Genomic DNA, 26,016 nt, shown 5'->3' with positions numbered 1-26,016 from the left:
GCATTATTATGACCTTCTTATTGTTTTACATTTGGAAATTAATCATGTCATAAAAAGATATAATTGTGTGTCAAGTTGACAAGGGTGCAATTGTGATCGCTATTTTTGTTTGTCAAATTTATAACATCTGGAATTAACTAACAACCAAAAGTGGAAGGGCATGCCTGTGAAGTATTTTTGTTAATTAGAAAAGAGAAGATCCACATGTAATCCTATTTTTTGCAGTATGAAGAATTCCTTTAATCTGGATATTGATGGGGAAAGAAATGCCTTTACCTCAGATGTTTTGAGCCAAAAAATCCCACCTATAATCTCAGCCCATTGATTGTGCTGGAAGCCCATATAAAGAAATGGAAGAAGGGGCTTTTGCTCTTTAGCTGCTTGCTCTTACCTTGCTACCAAGTCCATTCCTTCACTGGCATTGGAGCCAACTGCTTTGGGATTCCAGACAATACTGCTGATGGGCTGAGACATCAAGCATAGTGGACTGAGCAACTCCTGGATTCAAGGACTTTGCCCTCATAGCCAGTCAAATTTCAATTAGCTGAACCACAGCCTCTAAGTCATTCTAAAATATAGAACTCAGGACCTCTGGGAGAACAGCCAGTGCTCTTAACCTCTGAGCCATCTCTTCAGCCCGGGATTTTTTGTTTTTCCGTATGAAGTTAAGTATTATTATTTCCAAGTCTGTGAAGAATTGTGTTGGGATTTTGATGGGGATTGAATTGAATCTATTGATTACTTTTGGTAAGATTACCATTTTTAGTATGTTAATTCTACCTATCCCTGAGCCTGGGAGATCTTTGCATTTTCTGATATTTGCTTTGATTTCTTTTTCAGCGACATAATGTTCTCATCATACAGGTCTTTTTAGTTAGCTTAGTTAGAGTTACCTCAAGGAATTTTGTATTATTTGTGGCTCTTGTAAAGGGTGATGTTTCTCATATGTATATTGGAGGGCTACTGATTTTTTTTGAGTTAATCTTGTATCCTGACACATTACTAAAGGAGTTTATCATCTGTAGGAGTTCCCTGGTAAAATTTTTGGGGCCACTTATGTATACTATCATATTGTTTGCAAATAGGGAAAGTTTGACTTCTTCCTTTCAGTTTGTATCCCCTTGATCTCCTTTTGTTTTCTTATTGCTCTAACTAGAACTTCATTTACTATATTGAATAAATATGGCGAGAGTGGACAGCCTTGTCTTCTTCCTGATTTTAGTGGAATCGCTTTGAGTTTACCTCCATTTAATTTGATGTTGGCTGTCAGCTTGCTGTAACTTACCTTTATTATATTTAGGTATGTTCCTTGTATTCCTGATCTCTCTTGAACCTTTATCATGAAGGGGTATTGGATTTTGTCAAAGGCATTTTCAGCATCTAATGAGATGACCATATAGGTTTTTTTTATTTCCTTTCAGTTTGTTTATATGGTGTATTACATTGACAGATTTTTGTTTGTTGAACCACCCTTGTATCCCTGAGATGAAGCCTCTCTGGCTTCGAAGTGGTATCTGGGGATTCCAACACACAGCATGTGCCCTGCCTGCTGAGCCGTCTCTCCATCAACCCCACCCTTTAAACTTTTAATTAATTTATTTTTTAATAATTTAATAATAAAAAACTGTCGTGCTAAGTTGCCTAGATAGGCTTTCGACTTTGCAGCCCTGCTTCAGCCTCTATATGCTGATACTACAGGAGTATGCCACCATTCTTGGGTTATTTAAACTTCTCATTGAAATACGGTGTATTTATTAAAAAATGGTCTCGTTACAAGTGCACATGTTGAGTTTCCTCAAGCTGGATACATACTGTATAAAGAGTATCCAGACTGAAAAAGAAGGCACTACCAATATCCAAAAGTCCCCTGTGACTGCTGTTGTGCCCTGGGAACCACCCCTAGAGATGTACTCTTCTAGTCAGAGGACTGGGCGGGTATTAGGCTTGGCTGCTGTGGTTTGTCAAAAGGTTGCAAAGCAAAAGCAACACAGAAAAAGTCGGTGTGGAGCAAGCTCCGAGGACGCCAAGCCCAGCAGCTCGGTCCTGTTACATGAGTGCTCTACCACCTGCCTACCTCCCGACCCTGTGCGCACAGGCCTTCAGTCAGCAACTTGGCTTGAAGCTCTTACAGCAAAAGCCGCTATCATTGGGATCCACTCAGCTAGTCCAACTTTTCATTTTAAAAATAATCTATTAGCCTTTAGCCTTAAAGGGGGTTATAGGTAAAGGACACAAAGGCATTTTTTTTTTGCCATTAGTATTTTTATGCAACTTGACCAGAGAACTGTGCTGAGGAACTAGTGACAATATGGTATGGACTGAACTGTGTGTCCCCTCCCCCAATTTCTAAGACTGTATTTGGAGAGAGGCCTGGAAACCATAGCTTAAGAAGTTGTTGGGCCTGTGAGATGGCACAGTATGTAAAGGCACTTGCCACTAAGCCTGATTCCCTGAGTTAGAGCCTCAGAGCCCACATGGTTGATCCCCAGAGGCCACTCCCCAAATTTGTCCTCTGCTTCCACACTTGTGTTCACACACACACACATACACACACACACACACACACACACACGCGCACACACACTGGGGGGAGGGAGAAAGAGATTCACACAATAATCATAAAATATCTTTTAAAAATTTAAATTGATAGCCAGGCAGTGGTGGTTCAGGCCTTTAATTCCAGCACTGGGGAGGCAGAGGCAGGTGAATCTCTGTGAGTTTGAGACCAGTCTGGTCTACAAAGTGAGTTCCAGAACAGGCTCTAAAAGCTACACAGACAAACCCTGTCTCGAAAAACCAATCAGTCAATAAATTTATTTATTTGTTTATTTTAAACCCCAATTGCAGTTTCCTCTCCTTCCAGTCCCTCTTCTATACCCTGCCCATTCCCACCCCCATTCCATTCCTTCTACATTTCTGTTTAGGAAAGGGCAGGTCTCCCATGAATATCAACAAAACATCGAATATCAAGTTGCCATATGACTAAGTACCTCCCATGTATAAAGGCTGGACAAGGCAACCCAGTATGAGGAGAAGGGTCGCAAAATCCTGCAAAAGAGTCAGAGACAGCCCCTGTTGCCATTGTTAGGAGTCCCACAAGAGGACCAAGCGACACAACTGTAACTTATATGCAGAGTGTCTGAGTCAGTCCCACTTAGGCTCCCTGGTTGTTTATTTAGTCTCTCTGATTTGCTATGAGCCCAGGTTAGTTGATTCTGTGAGTCTTCTTTGGCTCCTACAATCCTTGCTTCTCCTCGTCTGCAGGATTCCCTGAACTCTTCCTAGTATCTGGCTGTGAGTTTGCATCAGTTTCCATCAGTTGTAGATGATGCCTCTTTGTTAACTTTTTTAAAGAGCATTTGCAGATTGCACTGTGCCCTGTGGCCACCAGCTTTATGGTCAAGTCCACAGTGGTCTTCAACCTTGGTATAGATACCAACCCTTCAGCTGATTCTTCTTCTAGCTATTTGCAAAGTTCCCAATGTAGAAGAAAACTTTGCTGCTCTGAGCATTTAAGAGGAAGTATTTAGTTACGAGTGTTTCTCCTTTCACTGAATTATTCCAGGATTCCTATGTCTGGGTGGTGACATTATGTGCCACAGTAACTCATATTAAGTGCATTTATGTATGGGGTGAAATTTAAGGATGAGAACATCATCCTGAACGTTCAGGTCCTGGTATTTTGTCCATGGCAAATGATGAACCAAAGCAATTTCCAGTTTTCATCTGCACTGCAGAGACTCAATGTTTTCATGGCAAACACATGGTCCTTGGGAACACTAAAGAAGACATGAACATTGTTGAAGCCATGAGCAACTTGGCTCCAAGAAGAGCAAGTTCAGCAAGAAGCTTACCACTGCCAAATATGGGACAGCTGTGATAGTTCTGAATGGCACACACTTTAAACACCAGGCCCTCCCATCTGCAGCTCAGAGGGCACCCATCCATCTGTGGCACCCATCCTTCTGCTATTCATATCTTATAGTCCTTGAGTCCTGCTGCTCTTCTTTGGGTTTGTAATTTCCTCATTCCCCTGAAGTTGAGCTGGATTGCACAGTTAAGGTTGTGGTTATGAGTAGAAACTAAATAAGGGAAAGAAAGACACCATATTGTAATAAGTCAATACCTTCTATCCAAAGGGTTTTATTTTGCCAAGCAGAGGGGAGGCTGGGGAGGAGCTGTTCCTTCAATCTTGGGGTAGCAAGCTGAAGAGCCACACAAACATTAGAGCTGTCAGTTTCCTTCCAATGCCCCTTTGATGCTAAAGCATCAGCATTCTGATTCCTAAATTTCTTCCTAAACTCCTCCTGACAGGTGCCCTTGTAAACACATGCAACTCCTCCAGATGTTTGCTGCTGCTGTGGAAGTCTGTTAGTGCTGCTAGGCAAGGGAACCTCTGAATGTTGCCTTCTTTATCGAGAAGCGAAGAGTCCTAACTCAACCTAACAGGAAGCAGGTTGTGAAAGGAGAACTTGGCATCTGTGTTCGTTTCTAAAATTGTATTGTGGATTGAATGTGGTATAAAGAGATTTGCTAGGAGTTAAGATCAAAACTGTCTGTGATTTTTTTCCATCTTAGCATCAGACTGCTTAGTTATAAGGTAGGTGTGTTATTAGATCTGTTTACCATTATATAGTGAATTGACTCAGGATTCAGGAAGATAACCTCTAGCCTTAGCCTGTCATGACTAGTTGAAACTGGTAACTAAAATCTTTATGAACTCCCCTTTTTCTCATAGTTTCAAGAGACAGTAAATTATATATTATCTGTCATGTAAAGGATTAAGTGACCACAGTGAGGTAGACAGTGAAGGATGTGATAAAGTGTGCCATCTAGGGGTTACTCTCTCTCTCTCTCTCTCTCTCTCTCTCTCTCTCTCTCTCTCTCACACACACACACACACACACACACACACACACACACACACACACATACACACACACACACACATCTAGAAAAGTGACTATGAGACTGGAGGAGGGGACCTAAAGGGAGGGAGGGAAGCAAAGAGTATAATGGTGTAAATATGAGATGAATGCAGAAAGTCAATCTATTTGGGTGGAGAGAGGGAAGGTCTATTTGATGGGGTGGAAAGGTAGTGAGAGCATAAATGAAAACATAACATGAAAAATGTCAGAGCAGCTCAGTTCCGTGCTAAATATAAAAAAATCCACAAAACAAAAATGAAGCTGAGATGTGCATGGAACAGCACAGCACACAGGGTCAAACATCGTCAGCTCCTGGAGGCAGTTTCAGGTAAATGAAGGTTCTAGATTGGGTTCATACATCAGTGGGAAGTTGTGGCCACCTTTCCATCAGGGGCCCCATTCATCAGCTCTTTTCTATACACAGCAGCATTTCCCATGAATGCTCACGGAGCTGGGCATGCAGAAGAGTCATGCCAAGAATCTGATCAAGAAACACATTTCACGTGGAGGTGCACACCCACAGTGTCATTTACTCAGGAGGCCCAGGCAGGTGTAACCCTTGAACTCGGGGCTTTAAGATCATCCTGGGCATCATAGTAAACACCAGCCTCAAAAAATACACGATAAACTTAGTGTTCAAATACAGTTTTTCTTCCTATTGTATGTTTCTTCCCTATCCTAGGGATGAAGGTCAATGGGTCAGTTGTTTACCTAGCATGCACATGGTCCTGGGTGCCATCCGCAGCACTCACACAATAGGGCATGGTGTAGCTAGAGTTTTCCTGCTTTGCCCACAGTCAGGACAAATCTTTGTCACCTGCCAGTCTAGAAGAGATACTTTGATGAAGGTGGAACTTGCTGCCTCCTTTCAAAATTATCCCAGCCTAAAATCATTTCCTTTCTTGGCAACTGATTCAACAACACCTTTGTTGGGATTTTGCTGGGCTCCAGCTGCATGACTGCACATGCACAGTTCAGAAGCTACACAAGGGGTCTGGGGTCTTGTGTCTTAAGTCATCAGTGTGTGTTGGTGATTATGTATGTGTAGTGTGGTCAAGCAATCTAGCATGCATGGCGTAGCTCTGTAAGCTCATCTGCACCTTAAAGAGCCGGACACAGACCCCACTTCCTCTCTTTCTGTTCTGTTCTCTCTTTTCACGCCTCCATCTCTCTCTCTCTCTCTCTCTCTCTCTCTCTCTCTCTCTCTCTCTCTCTCTCTCTCTCTCTCTCTCTCTCTCTCTCACCAGGCCTGGATCTCTTGTTCCCCCCTAACTCTCTTTCTCCTAATAAAGCTCTGATACTGATACTGGGGTTTTTTCATGGCCATGACTTTTCCTCACAGGAACCAGTGCTGGTAACCAGTGCAGATTATCATTATTACAACCTTCAGGATCAACAGTGACCCTGATGGAAGACAGAGGAGGCAAAACTTGAGAAGCCTCACAGTAAGACTAAAATAAAATCAGTTTTCGTGAACACAAACTGTTTTCCTCCTTTCTCTTCTGCATGACAGTTCTTATCTTAAAAATGATAAAATCACTCAAACATATGCTTTTTAATTTCTCAGCCATGAGCCACTAAGCCATTTTATATGATGAATGTTTACCAAACCTCGTGGGCAGGTGAATGATAAGGGTGCAGTCCTGTTGATGCAAGCTCCCTGTCCATGCTGAGTCACAGGAACGCCAAGCTGATGACCAGTTACAAAATCAACATTGTTAGGTACTGCTTCCTCACTGGATTAAACACAGCCAGTTCTGTGGAATAGAAGTCAACTCTAATCTAGCTGTCTGTGGAATTGACTTGACTAGGGTCCCTGTCTGATACCAGCAGCTATGTACTTTTGAGAAATCTGGTTGTATTTATTTATTTATTCATTTATTCATTTATTCATTTATTCATTTATTTATTTATTTATTTATTTATTTATTTATTTATTTATTTATTTATTTTCGGGGCAGGGTTTCTCTGTGTAGCTTTGTTCCTTTCCTGGAACTCACTCTGTAGACCAGGCTGGCCTCGAACACACAAAGATCTGTCTGCCTCTGCCTCCCAAGTTCTGGGATTAAAGGCGTGCGCCACCACCGCCCGGCTATGGTTGTCATTTTCATTTTCTCCTCTTTGCAATAAAGCAGAGCTATCTGCTGGCCTCCCAGAGGGCCAAATGGGTTTTTTGCTAAGGTAAGAGGATGTGAAGCTGAAAGACCCCCGCTCCATTATGAGGACATGGGGCTTTGGGCCAATGAAAAGCTCCCCCCCCCTATAACTTAGCCTAAGAAACGCCATTCTAATGGAATCAGAAAAACAGGAGTTCACAGCCGTAGCCAGCCACCCGGCCTTGACAGAGATAGCTATGGCCAGCCTTGAGAGAGATAACTGTGGTCGGCGGCCTTGAGAGAAAGACAGTTAAGTCAAATCAGGATATTTTATGGCTGGCCCCCTGGCCTTGAGAAATAAGCAGCTGGCCTGGACAAGGCCAAATCAGCCACACACATACGACCCCAAGTTCACCCTGGCCTTCTTTGAAACAACCAATAGGGACCCTGTAACTATGCTTCTCGCTTCTGTAACCGCGCCTCTGCCCCTGGGATCCCATAAAAAGTCCCCCTTGCCCTAGGAAGGCGCGCAAGTCCTCCAAGAGACTTCGCCCCAGGTACCTGGTCTAAATAAACCCTCTTGCTTTTGCATCTGATCTGTGGTTTCGGTGTGTTCCTTGGGTTTGGGGTCTCTCCCGGAGGAAGATCTCAGCCGGGGGTCTTTCAAAGCTAGGTCAGTAAGATGAGGCAAGGTGAGACAGAACAAGAACTATGGGATGGTAGGTGTGCAGCTCTGGCCACAAGGCCTCCCTTTGTAACTTATGAGCGTCCCACTTGTCCTGTGCTGAGCTGGAAGTCTGAGATGTACAGACCCCAGTAGAGGGGCTCTACAATATCTGTGCCTTTGAAACACTGCAGACCTTTCCCACCAAAGCCACATTCCAGCGGAAAATGACAGCCTCCAAACAGAGCCATGCAACACATCCAATCATAAATGGCAGGTGAGGCTTAAGCCCGCCTCTGAAGCCCTCTGGCCCAATGAGCATCCGGGCAGAGACTCTGAACCTCCCCCATTCCACCTTGGTCTTCCTGCCTGGGACATTGAGCATGCTCAGACTTGAGGACGTTAAGCAAATGCTGAGCAGCTGCTGAGCCGTTGTGGAGGGCGTCTGTGGAGTTCATCTGGTGAGGGCAGTCCCAGGCCAGGGTGGCCAGGCTCAGGGTCTCCTCAGAGTCTGGACTTCCTCACAGCCCCGGTGTTGGGGAGGCTGAGGTGAAGACAAACCTGCCTTCTTGACAGCAGTCTCCTCTTAGACCAGGTCTAGTGAGGCCGTCTTCTCAGAGCCTGGAGACTCCTCACAGCCCAGTTCTCATGAGGCTGAGATGCCCTCAGTGAAGATCCAGGATGGCAGGATGCAGTTCTGAAAGAATTATAGGCTTTCATCCAGATTATTATGGGCTTAACGTTTTCCGTATTTCTTTACTTCATCTTAGTACCTGTGGGATCTGCAATATGACCTTTCTCATTCCTTATGTGAGTAAGTTTAATAATCTTTCATTTTTCTTTGCTAGTGTGCCTACAGATTTATCAGTGTTGCATAGATATAAGTCTTTTTCTTACCTCTTGTCATGTTTATTTTCAATTGATTGAATTTTAAATATTGACTAGAGGGTTCTTAATCACTTTGTTTTTAGTATTTATATAAAATTTATGTCATATATTACAAATCTACTTAAGTCAGGTGTTAAGTATTTCATGTCTATAATCCAAGCCCTTGGGAATCAGGATTCCATGAGTTTGAGAACAGTGTGGGTTACACATGTAGCACTGGGCTACGCTACAGAGTGAGATCTTATTGTAGAACATACAAACAAAATCCAAATGTATTCACTTTCATATGAAATCATTTAATGTTTTAGTTTTTTCTAATCATGGTTTAGCTTATTCCATAAATTTGGTTATATTTTATTTCGACTTCAATACTTTTACTTTCACTATTGACTTTCTCTTTTAATTTTTTGATTATTTTGAGAATGAATATTTAATTTTTTATTATTGGGGATTATCAAGATACTATTCTGTTATTAACTTGCATTTTAATTTCCGTGTAGTCAGATTGCACACATCACTTTATATCAGGTCTTCTATGTTTATTTAAAACTGTTTAGTAGCTTGTAACGGGGAGTATGTTGAAAAGTGACTTGTGTGTTCTGGAAATGCTGTCTTAAGCTGTCATTTGAGGAGGTGTTCTGTAAATGTCTGTCAGGTGAAATTGATTGACAGCAGTGTTCATGTTCTCCTTGTCCTTAATGACTTTCTCTGCTTTTCATTCTTTCTTTTCCCTTTTTACAGTAATAGAACTTAACTTGGTTGTAATTTAATTTTTTCTCATTACCAAATTATTGCCATATGGATATATCAGGAGTTAAATGGAATTTTCTATTCCAAATACAACATCTTGAAGCCTTGTTATCTAGGAACTTCTGTCCCTATGTCAAAATTGCACTGAATTATTCAATATGTTCATGTTTTTTTAAAAGTTTAAAACCTCATTCATTTGACAACTTCTTATTGTTTAGTTCATATTAACCAATGGTAGAAAGTGAAAGTCAATTTTTTACATATGCATTGTATTTTTTATTGATTCTTTGGGAATTTCATGCTATACACTCTAAACCCACTCCTCTCCCAGACCCTCCATATCTGCCCCTATCTCTTGTAGAGTCCCACCACAAAGGAAAACAAAAAAGGAATAAAAATAAGATAAAAATAAACAATAATAATAAAAAAGAAGAAAACAGTAAAGCACTTTTCTCCCCCAGCCCCCATCTTTCCCACCTCTCCATCACGTCTCCATCACATCTCCATCATCTCTCCATCATCGTAGTGGCATTGGCAGCTGCTGTGTATCATACAAGTCTAGTATTGATGGTGTACTGAAGCCAGGGCCCTTGAACCTGACCAACATCCCATTACACAACGAACATTTGCAAGTGAAGCTGTTGGACTTTCCCTCCTTTTGTTCTGTCGACTCCCATCTCCAACTTCAATTGTGGATTTGTCAGTTTCCATCCACTTTCTCATCCAGGTTGGAGGATTCATAGTTAAATAATTTTCAAGTGGAGTGTTCTGTCTGCCTGGAAAATTGATCCCTTTTCACCGCACACATGTATATTATAATATTTGTGTTATTTAGAATAGATACTTTCCCTAGTAAAACTTACTGTTCAGCAGTTTACTTTGGTAGCAGCATGGGTACTAGGGCATTTTAAAGAATTCTGCCTTTTCCTGCCTCATTACTCTGACACTCTGCCCATGCATTTGTTTTCTATTCATCATTGAGTGAAATCCTGTGTGGTTATCTTCTCTGGTGATTTCTCCCATCTAGAACTTTATGTTTAATGCAATTACATGGTTAGTTTGAGTCTTCTATCTTGATTGTTTTCAGTTCACTGTTTCTGTCCAAAATGTCTTTTCTGTCTGGTTTTGGGTCCAGTTTATCATTCTATTTATGCCCTTACCTAGCTTGTTATTTAGACATCTTTTAAAAAAATTAATAGCTGCTTTTCAGGCACTGAAAGCCTCAGAGCTACTAAACTCAGAGCTCCTTCCTTGCTAAAAATGCCAGAAAGCTACCAGACCCCTGGAGCTCATCCATTGTGTTATATCAGCTGAGCCAAATAATAGTTTATATTTTACAGATTATTTGTGCCAAAATTTCTGTCTTTTGTTATGGTGGAATTCAAGACTTTTGTAAACCTCTCTTAATTAAATACACATGATGAATGACAATATGGTGATGGAACATTGTGCCTTTTAGTGACTAAAACTTATGAAATGCAAAGAAATCCCTTATAAAGTTTAAATTTTATGCAAATTTATTTGCATCAACTCTGTACAACTCAGGTTTCTTGCATGATCCAATTATTTTATATTTCCCTTTCACTATCTTTTTATGGATCTGGGTTCCAGAATCACCTTGTAGTCCTTACATTCTGTTTGGTCACAATCCTTTATTCTTACAACTGAGAGTAGGAGAATGAACTGATGTCATGGACTGCATGGGTGCAAGCCTCTCTGCCTCCCTGGGTCCATAAAATAAATCGAGAAATTATGAAACAATGATTTGAAAATTGCACATATGTGATTAGACATGTAGGTATGTACACATGAGTGCAGTTCCCACAGAGATGAGAAGAGGCTCCAGATTCCCTGGAACTAGTGATATTGGTGTTTGATTATGGGTCATGGTAATGGGTGATGGGAACTGAACTCAAGTCCTTTAAAAGAGTACAGTGTGCGTTTTTCTGTTAGGCCAACTCTAGCCCCATCATTCAAAAACCTTAAGAGAAGTTTGGAAGATAGTAAAAATGTAGTTGTTATGTTTAGTTGTATAAAAATATGTCAGGGACAAGGACAGAATCTCTAGTAAGTGGAAAAACACAGGCCCCTGAAAAGACAGGGAACTAGATCATCTTACAGTCAGGTTGCCTAGCAACAGGACATTGAGTCAGATGTTCACCCTGTAAACGTCCTCCATGAACATCCTGTTAGCTTGCACCACCCTGTGCAGATAACAGCTTCTTGATCCCCCTACCCTGCAGGAACTATATAAACCCTCCTGGAGAAAAATAAAGTGGCACCTTGATCAGAATCTTGACTTGGTGTATTTCCTTTGTGTCTCCTGTCCCTACATTCTCTCCTTAGGGTGGTCGAGAACCTGTTGAAGCCCTGCTGGCTGGGACAAAAATATATGAGGCCTTGTGCAAATAAGTAATTCTTTTTCTGTTTTGTTACTTCTAAAGTTAATCTTATTATTCTGTACATTTTAATCATATAAAATAAGTCATTTGTTTCTGTACACCACCTTGTTTCCCAGTTATACTCCCTCCATTTAAAATATTTCCCCTCACACTGCAAAATTTTTTAACCCTTTTTTTATTTTTCTAGATTCCATTTATCAGAGAAGATATGTGTTAATTGTTTTTGGAGAGTTGTCTGTTTCTAAACTTGATGATACATAGTTGGAACAATTTTCTTGAGAATTATGCAACTTTTTTCTATAAATTTATTTTGAATTATCTTGCATTATTTATGCATATTGTGTGGTCTTTAGTCATTCATATAATGGTGGTTCTCTGAGCTCATTCCCTGAATCATCTATTGCAGGTAGTGAAGTGATAAAAAAATTTCACACAAACTCACCTTACATATGTAGTGATTCAGTGTCATTCATTTCGATAAGTATGCACACCCAGGAGTGGTACAGCAGGCGTAACTATGTTAAATTTTCATTCATAACCATCGTTTCAGTGTCCATAGTACCTGGAATGTTTTAGTTTACAATGAACATAGCGTATATGTTCTTGTTCCACCTCCTTTGCAGCATTTAAAAAATTAGATTTGGTGAAAAATGTAATCATTTTAAAGACACTTAAAGATGGAATTATGGGGAAATCTGAATATTATTTTACTAATGTGACAAATGGGTCTGGGGCCCAAGAAAATGACCACAGAATCTATAGTATTTGAGCCAGGCTGTAAGTCCTGCTGACAATTTATTCTATTGAAATGGTTGCCATGCATTGTTCTGAGTGGTCAGAGCTGGACCTCATATTACTGCATGGCTGGTGACCTCAAAGTGGTCCATTTGGTAAGGAGAATGTACTTGTGAGTACCTAGTTTCACTTTGCACTCATATTTGTAGTTCATATTTGTTGGCATTTGAGATACTGTCTCAGATATGCTGATTGTGAAAAATTGTTTTCATCATGCAGAAAATTAAACTCTGCTCTCTATCTTCTTCCATACATAAGCTCTGCACCAAATGTGCCATAGACCAGATACCCTGAAAATGCCAAATGACACAGTAGAGAAAATACTCCCACTGCTAAGCACAGGTAAGGATTTTCTGAATAGGACTCTTGTCCAATAGTAAATGAGACCAAAAATCAACAAATAGGATCTCATGAAATTAAGACTTTTTATTTCCGCATAAGAAAATATAATTTACGTGGTAGCATACAGAATATGAGAAAATCACTGGTGTAATATTGGCATCAGAGTTACTATGTAATTAACTTCCTTCTGATCTGGTGAGGCCTGCACTATAGGAAGGAATTAGTACCTGGTACTGTGTACCTGGTCAAAGACACTGGCTTGGCAGGTCATAGCCCTTTAGATGATGCTACTTTGTTACTTAGTGTAGTAGCAACTGCTTTGTAAATATTTTTGTTTTGTACATAGATCTCTTTAGCTCTCAGTCTTGGCCAGAGGTTCTTTTTCTGTGGTATGCAGCAGCAAATGCACAGCCTCATAATTTCAAAATGTTGAAATGACCATGAATGCTCATCCTAAATGGGACCTGTAGATCAACCACTTCCCCTAGGCATAGGAAACATCCTGGAAGTGGGTCCTGAATGTCCTGACTGAGCATGAGGGAACTGCTGTGACATGCTGTCCTCTGGACATGACATAGCCATTGCTCACTCACAAGAGCTGTGATCACCTGCAGCTTCAGGTGACCATGTTCAGGACTGACTGTGAACACACCTATATGTCCTTAACCAGACAGCTGGAAGAGGCACCTGCTGGTGGAAGAGAAAGCCTACTAAGCCTCTCTCTCAATACAGAAAATAAGAAGGAAGCTAGAAGCTGGCCATTTGTTTTTTCTTTTTTCTTTTCTTTTCTTTTCTTTTCTTTTCTTTTCTTTTCTTTTCTTTTCTTTTCTTTTCTTTTCTTTTCTTTTCTTTTCTCTCTCTCTCTCTCCCCCTTCCTTCCTTCCCTTCCTTCCTCCCTCCCTCCCTCCCTCCCTCCCTCCCTCCTTTCCTTCTTTCCTTCTTTCCTTCTTTCCTTCTTTCTTTCTTTCTTTCTTTCTTTCTTTCTTTCTCTCTTCTTTCTCTCTTTCTCTCTTTCTCTCTTTCTCTCTTTCTCTCTCTCTTTCTTTCTCTTTCTTTCTTTCTTTCTTTCTTTCTTTCTTTCTTTCTTTCTTTCTTCCTTTTATTTTATTTTACAATACTATTCACTTCTACATATCAGCCACGGATTCCCTTGTTCTCCCCCTTCCTGCCCCACTCCTTTTCCCCCCAGCCCACCCCCCATTCCCACCTCCTCCAGGGCAAAGCCTCCGCTAAGGACTGAGATCAACCTGGTAGACTCAGTCCAGGCAGGTCCATTCCCCTCCTCTCAGACTGAGGCAAGCATTCCTGCATAAGCCCCAGGTTTCATAAGCCAACTCATGCAGTGAGCACAGGACCCGGTCCCACTGCCTAGATGCCTCCCAAACAGATCAGGCCAATCAACTGTCTCACCTTCAGAGGGCCTGATCCAGTTGGGGGCCCCTCAGCCTTTGGTTCATAGTTCATGTGTTTCCATTCATTTGGCTATTTGTCCCTGTGCTTGATCCAACCTTGGTTTCAACAATTCTCGCTCATATAAACCCTCTTCTTTCTTGCTAATTAGACTCCTGGAGCTCCACCTGGAGCCTAGCCATGGATCTCTGCATCCAGATCCCTCAGTCCTTGGATGGGGTTTCTGGCACAACTATTAGGGTGTTTGGCCATCCCATCACCAGAGTAGGTCAGTTCCAGCTGTCTCTCGACCATTGCCAGCAGTCTATTGTGGGGGTATCTTTGTTGATTTCTGTGGGCCTCTCTAGCACTTTGTTTCTTCCTTTTCTCATGTGGTCTTCATTTACCATGGTCTCCTATTCCTTGTTCTCCTTCTCTGTTCTTGATCCAGCTGGGATCTCCTGCTATCACAGGCTCTCTTTCCCTCGACCCTTGCCCTTCATTACTCCCACTCATGTCCAGGTTGTTCATGTAGATCTCAGCCAATTCTCTGTCATTGGGCGATCCTCATATCTTTCTTGGGGTCCTGTTTTCCAGGTAGCCAACCTGGTGATGTGAGTAGCAGTCCAGTCATCCTTGTTCCACCTCTAGTATCCTCCCATGAGTGAGTCCATACCATATTTGTCTCTCTGAGTCTGGGTTACCGTACTCAGGAAGATTTTTTCTAGATCCATCTATTTGCCTGCAAACCTCATGATATCATTGTTTTTCTCTGCTGAGTAGTATTCCATTGTGTATATGTGCCACAATTTATTTATCCATTCTTCAGTTGAAGGGTATCTAGGTTGTTTCCAGGTTTTGGCTATTACAAACAATGCTGATATCAACATAGCTGAGCAAGTGCTCTTGTGGTATGATTGAGCATTTCTTGTGTATATGCTCAAGAGTGGTATAGCTGGATCTTGGGGGGATTGATTCCCAATTTTCTAAGAAAGCACCATATTGATTTCCAAAGTGGTTGTACAAGCTTGCATTCCCACCAGCAGTGGAGGAGAGTTCCCCTAGTTAAACATCCTCCCCAGCATAAAGAGTCTTCAGTGTTTTTGATCTTAGCCATTCTGACAGGCTTAAGGTGGTATCTCAGAGTTGTTGTAATTTGCATTTCCCTGATGATTAGGGATGTTGAGCAATTCCTTAAATGTCTTTCAGCCATTTGAGTTTCCTCTGTTGAGAATTCTCTGTTTAGTTCTATAGCCCATTTCTTAATTAGACTGTTGGTCATTTTGATGTCTAATTTCTTGAGTTCCTTATATATTCTGGATATCAGTCCTCTGTCAGATGTGGGGTTGGTGAAGACCTTTTCCCATTCTGTAGGCTGTCGCTTTGCCTTGTTGACTGTATCCTTTGCTCTACAAAAGCTGCTCAGTTTCAAGAGGTCCCATTGATTGATTGTTTCTCTCAGTGTCTGTGCTACTGGTGTTATATTTAGGAAGTGATCTCCTATGCCAATGTGTTCAAGACTACTTCCTACTTTCTCTTCTAGCAGGTTCAGAGTAGCTGGATTTATGTTGAGGTCCTTGATCCACTTGGAATTAAGTTTTGTGCATGGTGACACATATGGATCTATTTGTAGCCTTCTACACGTTGATATCCAGTTATGTCAGCACCATTTGTTGAAGATGCTTTCTTTTTTCCATTGTACACTTTTGGCTTCTTTGTCAAAAATTATATGTTCATAAGTGTGTGGGTTAATGTCAGGGTCTTCAATTTGATTCCATTGGTCCACTTGTCGGTTTTTATGCCAATACCAAGCTGTTTTTATTACTGTAGCTCTATAGTAGAGCTTGAAGTCAGGGATCGTGATACCTCCAGAGGTTGTTTAATTCTACAGGATTCTTTTGGCTATCCTGGGTTTTTTGTTTTTCCATATGAAGTTGAGTATTATTCTTTCCAGGTCTGTGAAGAATTGTGTTGGGATTTTGATGGGGTACAGATTGCATTGAATCTGTAGATTGCTTTTGGTAAAATTGCCATTCTTACTATGTTGGTCCTGCCTATCCATGAGCATGGGAGATCTTTCCATTTTCTGACATCTTCTTCAATATCTTTTTTCAGGGACTCAAAGTTCTTGTCATATAGGTCCTTCACTTTCTCGGTTAGTGTTACCCCAAGGTATTTTATGTCATTTGTAGCTATTGTAAAGGGTGATGTATCTCTGATTTCCTTCTTAGCTTCTTTGTCCATTGTATATAGGAGGGCTACTGATTTTTTTTAGTTGATCTTGTATCCTGCTATGTTGCTGAAAGTGTTTATAAGCTTTATCAGTTCCTTGGTGGAGTCGTTGGATTCACTCAAGTATACTATCATGTCATCTGCAAATAGGGAAAGCTTGACTTCTTCCTTTCCAATTTGTATCCCCTTAATCTCCTTATATTGTCTTTTTGCTCTGTCTAGAACTTCAAGTACTATATTGAAATATGGGGAAATTGGACAGCCTTGCCTCATTCCTGATTTTAGTGGAATTGCTTTGAGTTTCTCTCCATTTAATTTGGTGTTGGCTGTTGGCTTGCTGTAAATTGCCTTTATTATTTTTAGGTATGTTCCCTCTATTCCTGATTGCTCCAAGACTTTTATCATGAAGGGGTGTTGGATTTTGTCAAATGCCTTTTCTGCATCTAGTGAGATGATCATGTGTTTTTTTTTCTTTGAGTTTCTTTATATGGTGTATTACATTGATTGACTTTCATATGTTGAACCACCCTTGCATCCCTGGGATGAAGCCTACTTGATCATGGTGGATAATTGTTTTGATGTGTTCTTGGAGTCTGTTTGGCAGTATTTTATTGAGTTTTTTTGCATCAATGTTCAATTGTTACACAACACTTCACCTTTTCCTTAAAATGTTAGTTGTTTCTACAAGTTCACATTCTCCCATGGAGCTCTGCAAAGGCACTAATGGCAAACACTAGTCCTGAAGTCCCTGGTGAATCAACCATTTTATGTTTGACCTCTTCTGTAAGCACAGCCCAGTGCTCCGTCATACCCAGTGAATTGGCTGTAAGGCACTGCTTCTCTCATATATATTTTATCAGGAAAACCCCATCCTTCCTTTATCATCTTCCAGTCTGTGTGAGACCTCTGCCTGTGATAACCAAGCATCCCCAATGCTTCCTGTGAGCCAGTCCATCAGGAAATAATTTCTCTCAGATTTCATTGGATTACATAGCCTGTATTTCAAGGAGGTGGAAGTAAGTGCATGACATACTTTCCAACTTCTATAGCACTCAGATTGATCTCATCTGTTGTCATAGCCTACAATCCCATGAGCCAAGCATTGGCAAGATGTTTCATTGATCTTTTGAAAGTCTTTTGTAATTCAAGCAGTTGAGAGACAGATTACTCCCTGACTAAGACAGTCTCTTTTTGTAGGCCATTTTAAGGCTCTCAAGTGCAAGTTCTAGCATGGATTTTCCTTTTCTCTGTATAAAAGGTTGAACTATGTGACATCTTCTATCACCTTTATTCCAAACAGAGAATTACATCCTAATTGTATACAAGTATACTGAATTTTGGCCTAAAGAATTTTAATGAATACAGCAGTTTCATAAATGATCTTGATTTTTTTATCTTCCATAAAACTTCTGACTCATGATTAACTCTGTTTCCTGGCTTTGTGTACATCTTTCCATTTCCATTTAGAAAACACTATGGATTTTACCTCTTGACAAAAATTTATTTAGTGAGAAAACTTTTTTATAAACTTCATGGCAGAGAACTAATAAACACTGAATATATCAACTCATTGAATTAATTATTTCTAAATTACATTTGTCATAAAAAACAATCTAAGATGATGTGGTTGCAAGTTATTAAAGTATCAAAATTTAGATGTAGGGTTTTAGCTGGTTTTAAGCACACTTGCAATTTTGAACACTTTTACACAAGACTTTTAGTGTGTCAGTGTCAGAGATCTAAGGAATGTCTCATTTCAGCAGGTGCAGGGGAGGATATGGATTACAAAGATTTCGAGTGGGAAAATATGGAGAATAAAACCCACAGAGAAAAGTTTTCATTGTTATAATGTAACTAGCATTTTATAAGGCCCTGTAAAAACTTAGGGAGGCAAAAATGATTATAATATTCTGGATGAATAAGGGAAGAGCAAGAAGAAGGAGAAATAGAAGAGGAAGAGTAGTAGTAGGAGAAGATGGATGCACGGATGGATGGATGGAGGTAGATAGATGGATAGATGGATTGAAGGATGGAGATAGCTGATGGATAGATGGATAGATAGATAGATAGATAGATAGATAGATTGATATAAAAATAGAGTATATACAGTTTTCAGGCTATACAATACAGTGGTTATTGTGTCCACTGAAGGCAGAATGGACTCAGAATGTTTGTCCTTTTTTCCCATATTGGTCAGAGAACTAGTTATGGGTGAAGAACTCTGGATTTTTTCTTTCAGCATCTGAAGCCCTTTGAATCTGGACAATTTTAGGACTTCTGGTTCCCAGAAATAGCCCTCAAATTTAGTTCCATTCCAGTTGTCTTTCAGTGGTCCCACTTTTACCTTAGGCTGATATATGAGGTGAGGTGGGACAAATACTGGTCATCCAGGGAGCCCTGGCATTCTAGATCCCCAAGAATCTTTTTAAATGAGTTTTCCAGGTTCTGTGTAGAACTCTAGAAAAGGAACAAGGAATCCTGGCTACAGCAGATGATACAAAACAGGCTGAGTTCTCGCATGGTGATATGGATTATTGTAATGGAGAGGCAAGAGTCTCTGGGTCAGGAATATGCAACAGGCTAGATACTTTGAAGATAAAATTTAGACCACTATTTTTATCAGAGCTGAGGACCAAGCCTAAGGCCTTGTGCTTGTTAGACAAGCACTCTACCACTGAGCTAAATCCCCATCGCCTGACTTTTAAGGACATACTTTAGAGAAAAGTCAGAGGGAAATGGGGAACTTAAGACTACCAATGTCTGACGTCGTCAGACTTACTTAGAATGTGTTGGACTGATCATGTTTGTCTTCGGGTGATGTTATTTTTATAAAGACAACAGACTTAGTAGGGGGGTTGATAGTATTGAGCTCACCAGGACGAGGACACCCCACTCAATGATTAGTCTGGAATTCTTTAAGGAAGGAGGAGATGCAGCAAGTTGATGAAATGAAATGCTTTGTTGATTGGCATTACATATCATCCTGGCACTTTAAAAACTAATACAATGGGGTCATTCTTTGAGAAATAATTTCCACAATTGACATAATATTTTATATTAAGTTCATCTCTCTGAAATCTTGTAAGAAAAGAGGAACATTATGGACCATGTTTCTGTTAAAAGAAGTAGAAAAGAATTATTGAAGCAGATTTTGGGTTAGTCTGAGCTTCTTGATAGGAAGGGTTGTTCCTATGTTACTTTTGAGACTTGTTTGTTCCTAAAAATATCAGCTGAAGCCAAGATTTGGAGTTTTATCAGGCCACTACATCATGCAGTATAACACCACTCGTATCATGCTATGTTCATATTCATTGGTTACTCAGATGAGAGCTTGAATCATTATGGTGAGTGGCACATCCTGGTTTGCATGTACTGAGGATGATAAGCGTAAATGGAATGTATGTGACCACACAGTTGGTACTCAGGATGTCAGCTTATATCTGTACATGAAGTCTGTGAGTCTAAGATCTTCAGTAAACATTCTTCTGTGTGTCTCTTTTGAGGTCTTGATTGGCTGTAAAACATCGAGTGAAATTGAGGTCTGGGATCAGTGTGCCTCAAGGTTCCCTCTCACTAGCAAATATGTTAATGATGTCCATTTGCTTTCATCTGTAAGGGAGCCATCAGCTCAATTGACAACAATTGAGGTGTTTCTGGTTGCCTTTTGGTTAGGGTGTTGGATGAAGAAGAGAATATTCTGCCCACACATCCTTAAAGTTCAGGGATTCTGAGTTTAATTCTTCCTCAGTAGGCTGCAGGTCTCCACTGATAGCAGTTTATGGTCAGGATGTTTCTTCTCTTGGATTGCCTGGACACCTTTCACACAGGGCTTGGTCCTTGGCTACTTGATATCAGTGTTTGGCCTAGGAAGAGTTCTCCATTGTGGTTGGAGCAGGTTCCATTTAAATTGTCTCTTCAAACTGTGCTTCCTAGGGTCAACATTAAGTCTGACCACATATCTCTCATTGGGTTGGCAGGAGCTCCCTTGATTTTAGAGTTTGTGGTTTATCTTCATGAAGGCCTATTTTTGGCCTGTAACATTTCCACTTTTGATTTTGCCTGGCTTGTTCTATGAGTTTTGTATGAGCTCTGAATTCTTCCCAGTCAAAATTTGCCCCAGACCTGCTTCTTCATTTGGTCCTTGGAGAATGTCCCAGGTCATCCTCTCTCCCTGTTTTGGTTCATGCTTTTGTCAGGGTAAGTGTTAGCACTCTTGCATTCTCCTTTTCCTACTTTGCCCCCCTCCTGGCCTCTTTCATTTGAGGGATTGGTCTGGGCCCACGTTCTTCCTTAGTTTGGCCCAGTCTTTTTCCGGGTCAGAGGTGTGCTGAGGCCAACTTCTCATCTTGGTAAGGGCCCTGGCTTCAGTCCAGGTAAAGTTGGGGCATGGATACTCTCCTTTTCTTTCTTTGAGCCAGGTCTTTTTCTTCTGAGGAATAGGGCAGAACTCATCTCCCTCTTGAATGGGGCCAGCCTTCTTCAGGGTCAAGGTTAGGCATGGGTGTTCTTTTCTTTTTGATTCATTTCATTTTGTTACTTTTCCTTCTTCTCCTTTGCCCTTGGCTCTTCCATTTAATGGACTTGCCCAGGGATACCTCTGTTTTTCCTCTGAGTCAGAGCTTATGCAGCTTCAGGTTTTGGTGAAGGCCTCTTTTAGGTCAGGTTTGGCCTTTTCATTCCTAGGGTTGGTTGCTGGCCTTTCTGGGTGAGGGAAGCTATTGCTAATGTAGGCATTATTTCTGGTCATCACCAGGTTCATCCTTAGGCCTTGGAATACTTCTGTCTTGACATCATGGTTTAATGGTTAATCCTGGTCTACTTTCACTTTAGGTGCTTAGCATGGGCCTTTTCAGGGGCCATGTTGGCCTGGGGTACTTTAAGGGTGTGCCTGTGTCCAGGCAGTTTTGTGTTAGAGTTAAGCCTGGTTATATTGATAATCTGCGAGTGTTGGTACCTGTTTCTCTTCAGGGTTGAAGCAGCGGATACTTTTGAGTGGAGGTTTGACTGGAGCAACTTTGTATTTGTAATTAGCCTTGGATTATGCTCAGCCATTCTGAATAAAAATAACATGTGGATGTTGATAGAGGACTGTATTTATTGTGCTTCTCTTACACCTCAAGTATATTCTGAGGAACATTGGCTCTTTCCAAGGGAAATGGGCACAGACACCAACACACAGCACAGACTCCAGATGAAATAAACTACATATTACACAAATAGTAAGGGGAAGTAGGGAAGAGACAGTGGTGCTTGGGAGGGTCCTTGCTGTTGCATTGGTGACTGTGACCATGGTAAATAGGTACCATGAGCTCATGTGGAAAATTGTTGCTTCTCAATAAAGATAACAAAATAGAGTCCCAACAAGGTCCCTGCTGCCTTTCCTTCTGTCATCTGCTCCCATGAAGGGATATCACAGGGGGTTAATATAACAACAGAGGCTGGTCCTCCATTGATCTAGATGCTGCCTTGATAGGGACATGAGGGTTGTACAGATCTTCATGGGGCCTCTTATGCAGTGTGGGCATGATGTCCTCTCCTGTATGTCATTTATAGCATGCACTATAAGGGTGTTCCTCTTGTCCTTGCTATGGAAACACTTCTCAAAATGTCATTTGTCTTCTACCTTGAAAACCCCTGGAACAATGAACCATGCCTTCATGATCCCTTTCAAGAAAGCTCCTTGTCATGTCCACTCATTGATGTGAGATCAGGTCTTCCCACAAAGAATGTCTGCACTGACTTACCAGAAATAGATTCCTGTTCATGTTATGATTGTTGTGAATCACAGCCCACTTTAATAGAGAGAGCTGCCAATGTGTCAAGGGTACACATGTAACCATGACAATGATTCCTTGTGTAGTGTCACAGAGGCCAGGCCACACTCTGCTCAGGGAAGCACATAGGTGGTGAAGCTATGCAGATGTCTTTGGACTGGTAATTAGGGGAGGTGCCTGAAGGCTTCAGTTATCATCATTGCTTGGGGACAATTTCCCATCCAATCATCATTTCCTACTACAGAACTTCACTGCTGAGAAGAGGAAGGTCATTGGGGAAAGGTCAGACTCAGTCCATATGTACACGGTTCAAATATTGGTCTATCATTTCTGATGCTCAGTTTATCATCAAGAGTCTGTCATCATGAGGCTTGTATTGTGCCATCTGCAGTACCTGGGGGTTGGGGAACAGAGCTGTTTGAAATTTGCCCTCCAGCCTGTCCCTTCACCATCATTAAGCACACCTTGAAGTGGGATTGACCAGAAAGCAGAAAGACATGAGGTTTTCCCTACCTCCCCTCATCATGGTTGTTGATGACTTCTGAGGCTGTCACTCACTGGATAGCAGTGTAACAGCAGTCCATCCTGTCCCATTTGGAAAGTGGAGTCCTGGTGCTGACTCTGCCTCAACTGTTGTCACCTTTTCTAACAAACACAAATGGAGATTAGTAGTAGAAAACAATGGACGTATCCCACTCTGAGCATATTCATTCCCAATCTCCCACTGTCCTTTGCCTTCATGCCTTTCTCCTTCCCTGAAAGTTTATTCCTGAAGGCTGGTCACAGATTTCCAGCAATCATTCTAATTCAGGTCCTCATTGTTGGGTTTCCTTTTTATTCTTCTTTTTCATGGATGCCTTTTTCCGGCCCTAACATGACATTTGAAGGACAATGGGAAGGAGGCATCTTAGCTCTCTGAGGAGTTAGTCAAGGTATCACAGTGTTCCATTCCTCTATCTTATTGTGGATGGAAACATACACTTAAGAATTGTGGCATGCAAAAAGAAAACAAGCAAAACTGAATTAACATCTTTTTCTACTGGTCTTCAACCAATCAAATCTCGGTTATAAAAGAAAAACTGTGGGGAAATTCGTCCTGTGATTTCTAGATGAAGTGTAAGCATTGTGCTACCCTCAAAGCCAAACAGGATTGAGGGAAGGTGGCCTCAATTAAACCAGCTATCTAATCACAGAGCTTGAAATCCTTTTCCTGTCTGCAGCAGCAGAATCTGGAAGAAGAGAAGTTATACAGTTGCGCAGCAGGGATGCCTCATTGCTGTCTCAACCTGGATGCCTGTGGCAACAGTTGCAGTAGGAACAGCCCACCTGGAAGTCTTCCTGTCAGCATCACTGGACCCTGGGAACCCACAATTTCCTGCTCTTCACCAAGTTCTGGATAGCCAGTAAGCATAGTTAGACTTACTTGATGGGGGTGATTTCCTATAATCTGAAAGTACAGTGGAAGAGGAAGGAGAGACTAAAAACTTGTCTGTGCTTGGTGTCAAATGGTATCTGAGAGACTTAACATGTGACATAGATTGTAGATCTCCATCTAAGAAAGATCCTGAAACATCGACACATTGTTAGTAACATCTTAGACAACATCAGTGCTCTAGAAGCATGGAAGTTCCATGCACAGAGTGAAGCATGATCAAGCATGCCCGACCCCACTGTAACAGTGCTACTACCCCATCATAAAGGATGAAGGCACCATCAGTGTTGTGCCACAATACACACATGCTTGTTTCCATACAACACACACAAATATGTGCCCACATTCATACATTTAAAAACATGTATGTGTCTACACCTTTTCATGCACACACACATACACACACACACACACACACACACACACACACACACATACACTCAGAATTATACTTTGAAATTAAATTAGATGTATAATAAATTGGAATAACAAGAAATTAAAAACAAACAAACAACCTTTGTGGCATTGGTATGCATGTGTATGGTTGTATGCAGAACTATGAGTATAGTTATGTGCATATTTTTATAAGTATCTATATGATATACCTAATATGTACAACCATATCTAACTGCATATACATGCGTATATAAATATAAAGATAAACTGAAATCCCAACTCCCAGACACCAGCCAAGGAGGCAACAGAACTTTCCGAGTGGCCAGCTTGATGTGTCAGCTCTTTCCTGCCTTCAACTCTGAGTGCCTGTTATGTTTATTAACAGTATCATTCATTTGAAACAAAATTATGCACACATTTTTCACAATGCCATTTAATATTAAAATATTCTCTACCTTTCAGAACCACAAGAAAACCCTCTAAGGCAGAAAGCCACGAGTTGTCATGAAAAGTACCAGGGAAGGGCCAATGAGATGGGTAGCTGGGTGGAAGGAAAGAGCTGCCTCCTCCTAATTTGTTCATTGACCTCCATATGAACAGAATGACAGAATGGCATGGCGTGTATTGTATGTTCATTCTCTCTCTATTGTATAGATGTATTTATTTCCTCATCACAAAATAAGTAGATAGATGGATGTTATTATTTTAAATACCAATCAGAAGATTTCTATACACTTATCTTATGATATAATTATTTTTTTAAAATAACGAAAAAAATCTCATGCAGCTCACAACTGTTTGTAACTTCAGGACCAGAGGGGTTGACAGTCTCACACAGGCATACATGAAGGCAAAACACTAATGTACATAAAATAATGAATCAATAATTAAATATTTGTAGGAGCTAGTGGGGCCAGGAGTCCTACAAGCATCCCACAGAACTAAATAACCTAGGTTCATAGTGACTCAGAGACTGAACCACTAACCAGGGAGCATGCATGGGACTGACCTAAGCCCTCTGCATGTATTTTACAGTTGTATAACTTGATCTTCTTGTGAGACTCCTAACAAGGGGAGCAGGGCTTGTCTCTAATGCCTGCTTTTGGGACCCATTCCTCCTACTGAATTGCTGTGTCCAGCCTTAATGTAAGAAGTCATGCCTAGTCTCACCACAACTTGATATAACATGGCAGGCAGAAATGCACAGGAGGCCTGCCTATTTCTGAAGAGAAAAAAGAGAAGGAGGAATGGATGGGGAGAAGGAAGAGTGGAGGGTGGAAGAGGGACTGGGAGGATAGGATGGAGGGGAAATTTTGGTTAGGATATAAAAACAGAAATAAACAAATAAATAAAACCAAATTTATTCCAAAAGAGGAAGAATATTGATGGTTACCACATTTAAATTTGAGATACTAAAAGAATGTCCCTCCAGGGACATTGCCACTTATTCTAACTTTATAATGTGTTTCCACTTATAAGGGATGGCTGGGGATATCTTTCTGTATGCTGTGAATGTGTTGCTCTGAGTGATTGATAAATAAACGCTGATTGGACAGTAGCCAGGCCAGAAGTAAGTATCGTGGTATAAGCAGAGAGGAGAATGCTGGGCGTGGAAGGCTGAGTCAGGAGAAGTCACCGCCACCATGAGAAGTAAAATGTAAAGTGCCAGTGAGCCACAAGCCACGTGGCAACTTATAGATTAATAGAAATTGGATAATTTAAGATATAAGAACTTGATCGCAAGAAGCCTGTGACCTCCATACACTTTTTAAGTATCTGTGTGTTTACTTGGGTCTGAGCGGCTGCAGGAGCTGGGTGGACACAGGAAAACTCCAACTACAAGGGATAATTAAATCATGTTAGAGATAATTTTGAGCTGGTCTAATACATAATGCCTTTGTGTTGTGCTTGCAATAATTATATCATAT

General features: G+C 41.0%; 2 protein-coding genes across 3 annotated transcripts in view; both read left to right on the top strand.

Moving 5' to 3' along the window:
* LOC143270520 (uncharacterized) overlaps positions 1-26,016 on the top strand; it is a 146,912-nt gene that overhangs the window by 39,761 nt on the left and 81,135 nt on the right. The window contains exon 4 of the mRNA XM_076560756.1: positions 23,481-23,663. Coding sequence (XP_076416871.1) covers positions 23,481-23,663 — 183 coding nt within the window. The remainder of the gene's footprint in view (positions 1-23,480; positions 23,664-26,016) is intronic.
* LOC121826529 (cytochrome P450 3A25-like) overlaps positions 8,078-26,016 on the top strand; it is a 319,487-nt gene continuing 301,548 nt past the window's right edge. For both annotated transcript variants that reach the window (XM_076560749.1, XM_076560751.1), the window contains exon 1: positions 8,078-8,171. The gene's annotated coding sequence lies outside the window, so the exon portion shown is untranslated. The remainder of the gene's footprint in view (positions 8,172-26,016) is intronic.

Source organism: Peromyscus maniculatus, chromosome 23, assembly GCF_049852395.1.
Source record: "Peromyscus maniculatus bairdii isolate BWxNUB_F1_BW_parent chromosome 23, HU_Pman_BW_mat_3.1, whole genome shotgun sequence".
NCBI lineage: Eukaryota > Metazoa > Chordata > Mammalia > Rodentia > Cricetidae > Peromyscus > Peromyscus maniculatus.
This window is presented reverse-complemented; position numbering and strand designations above follow the sequence as displayed.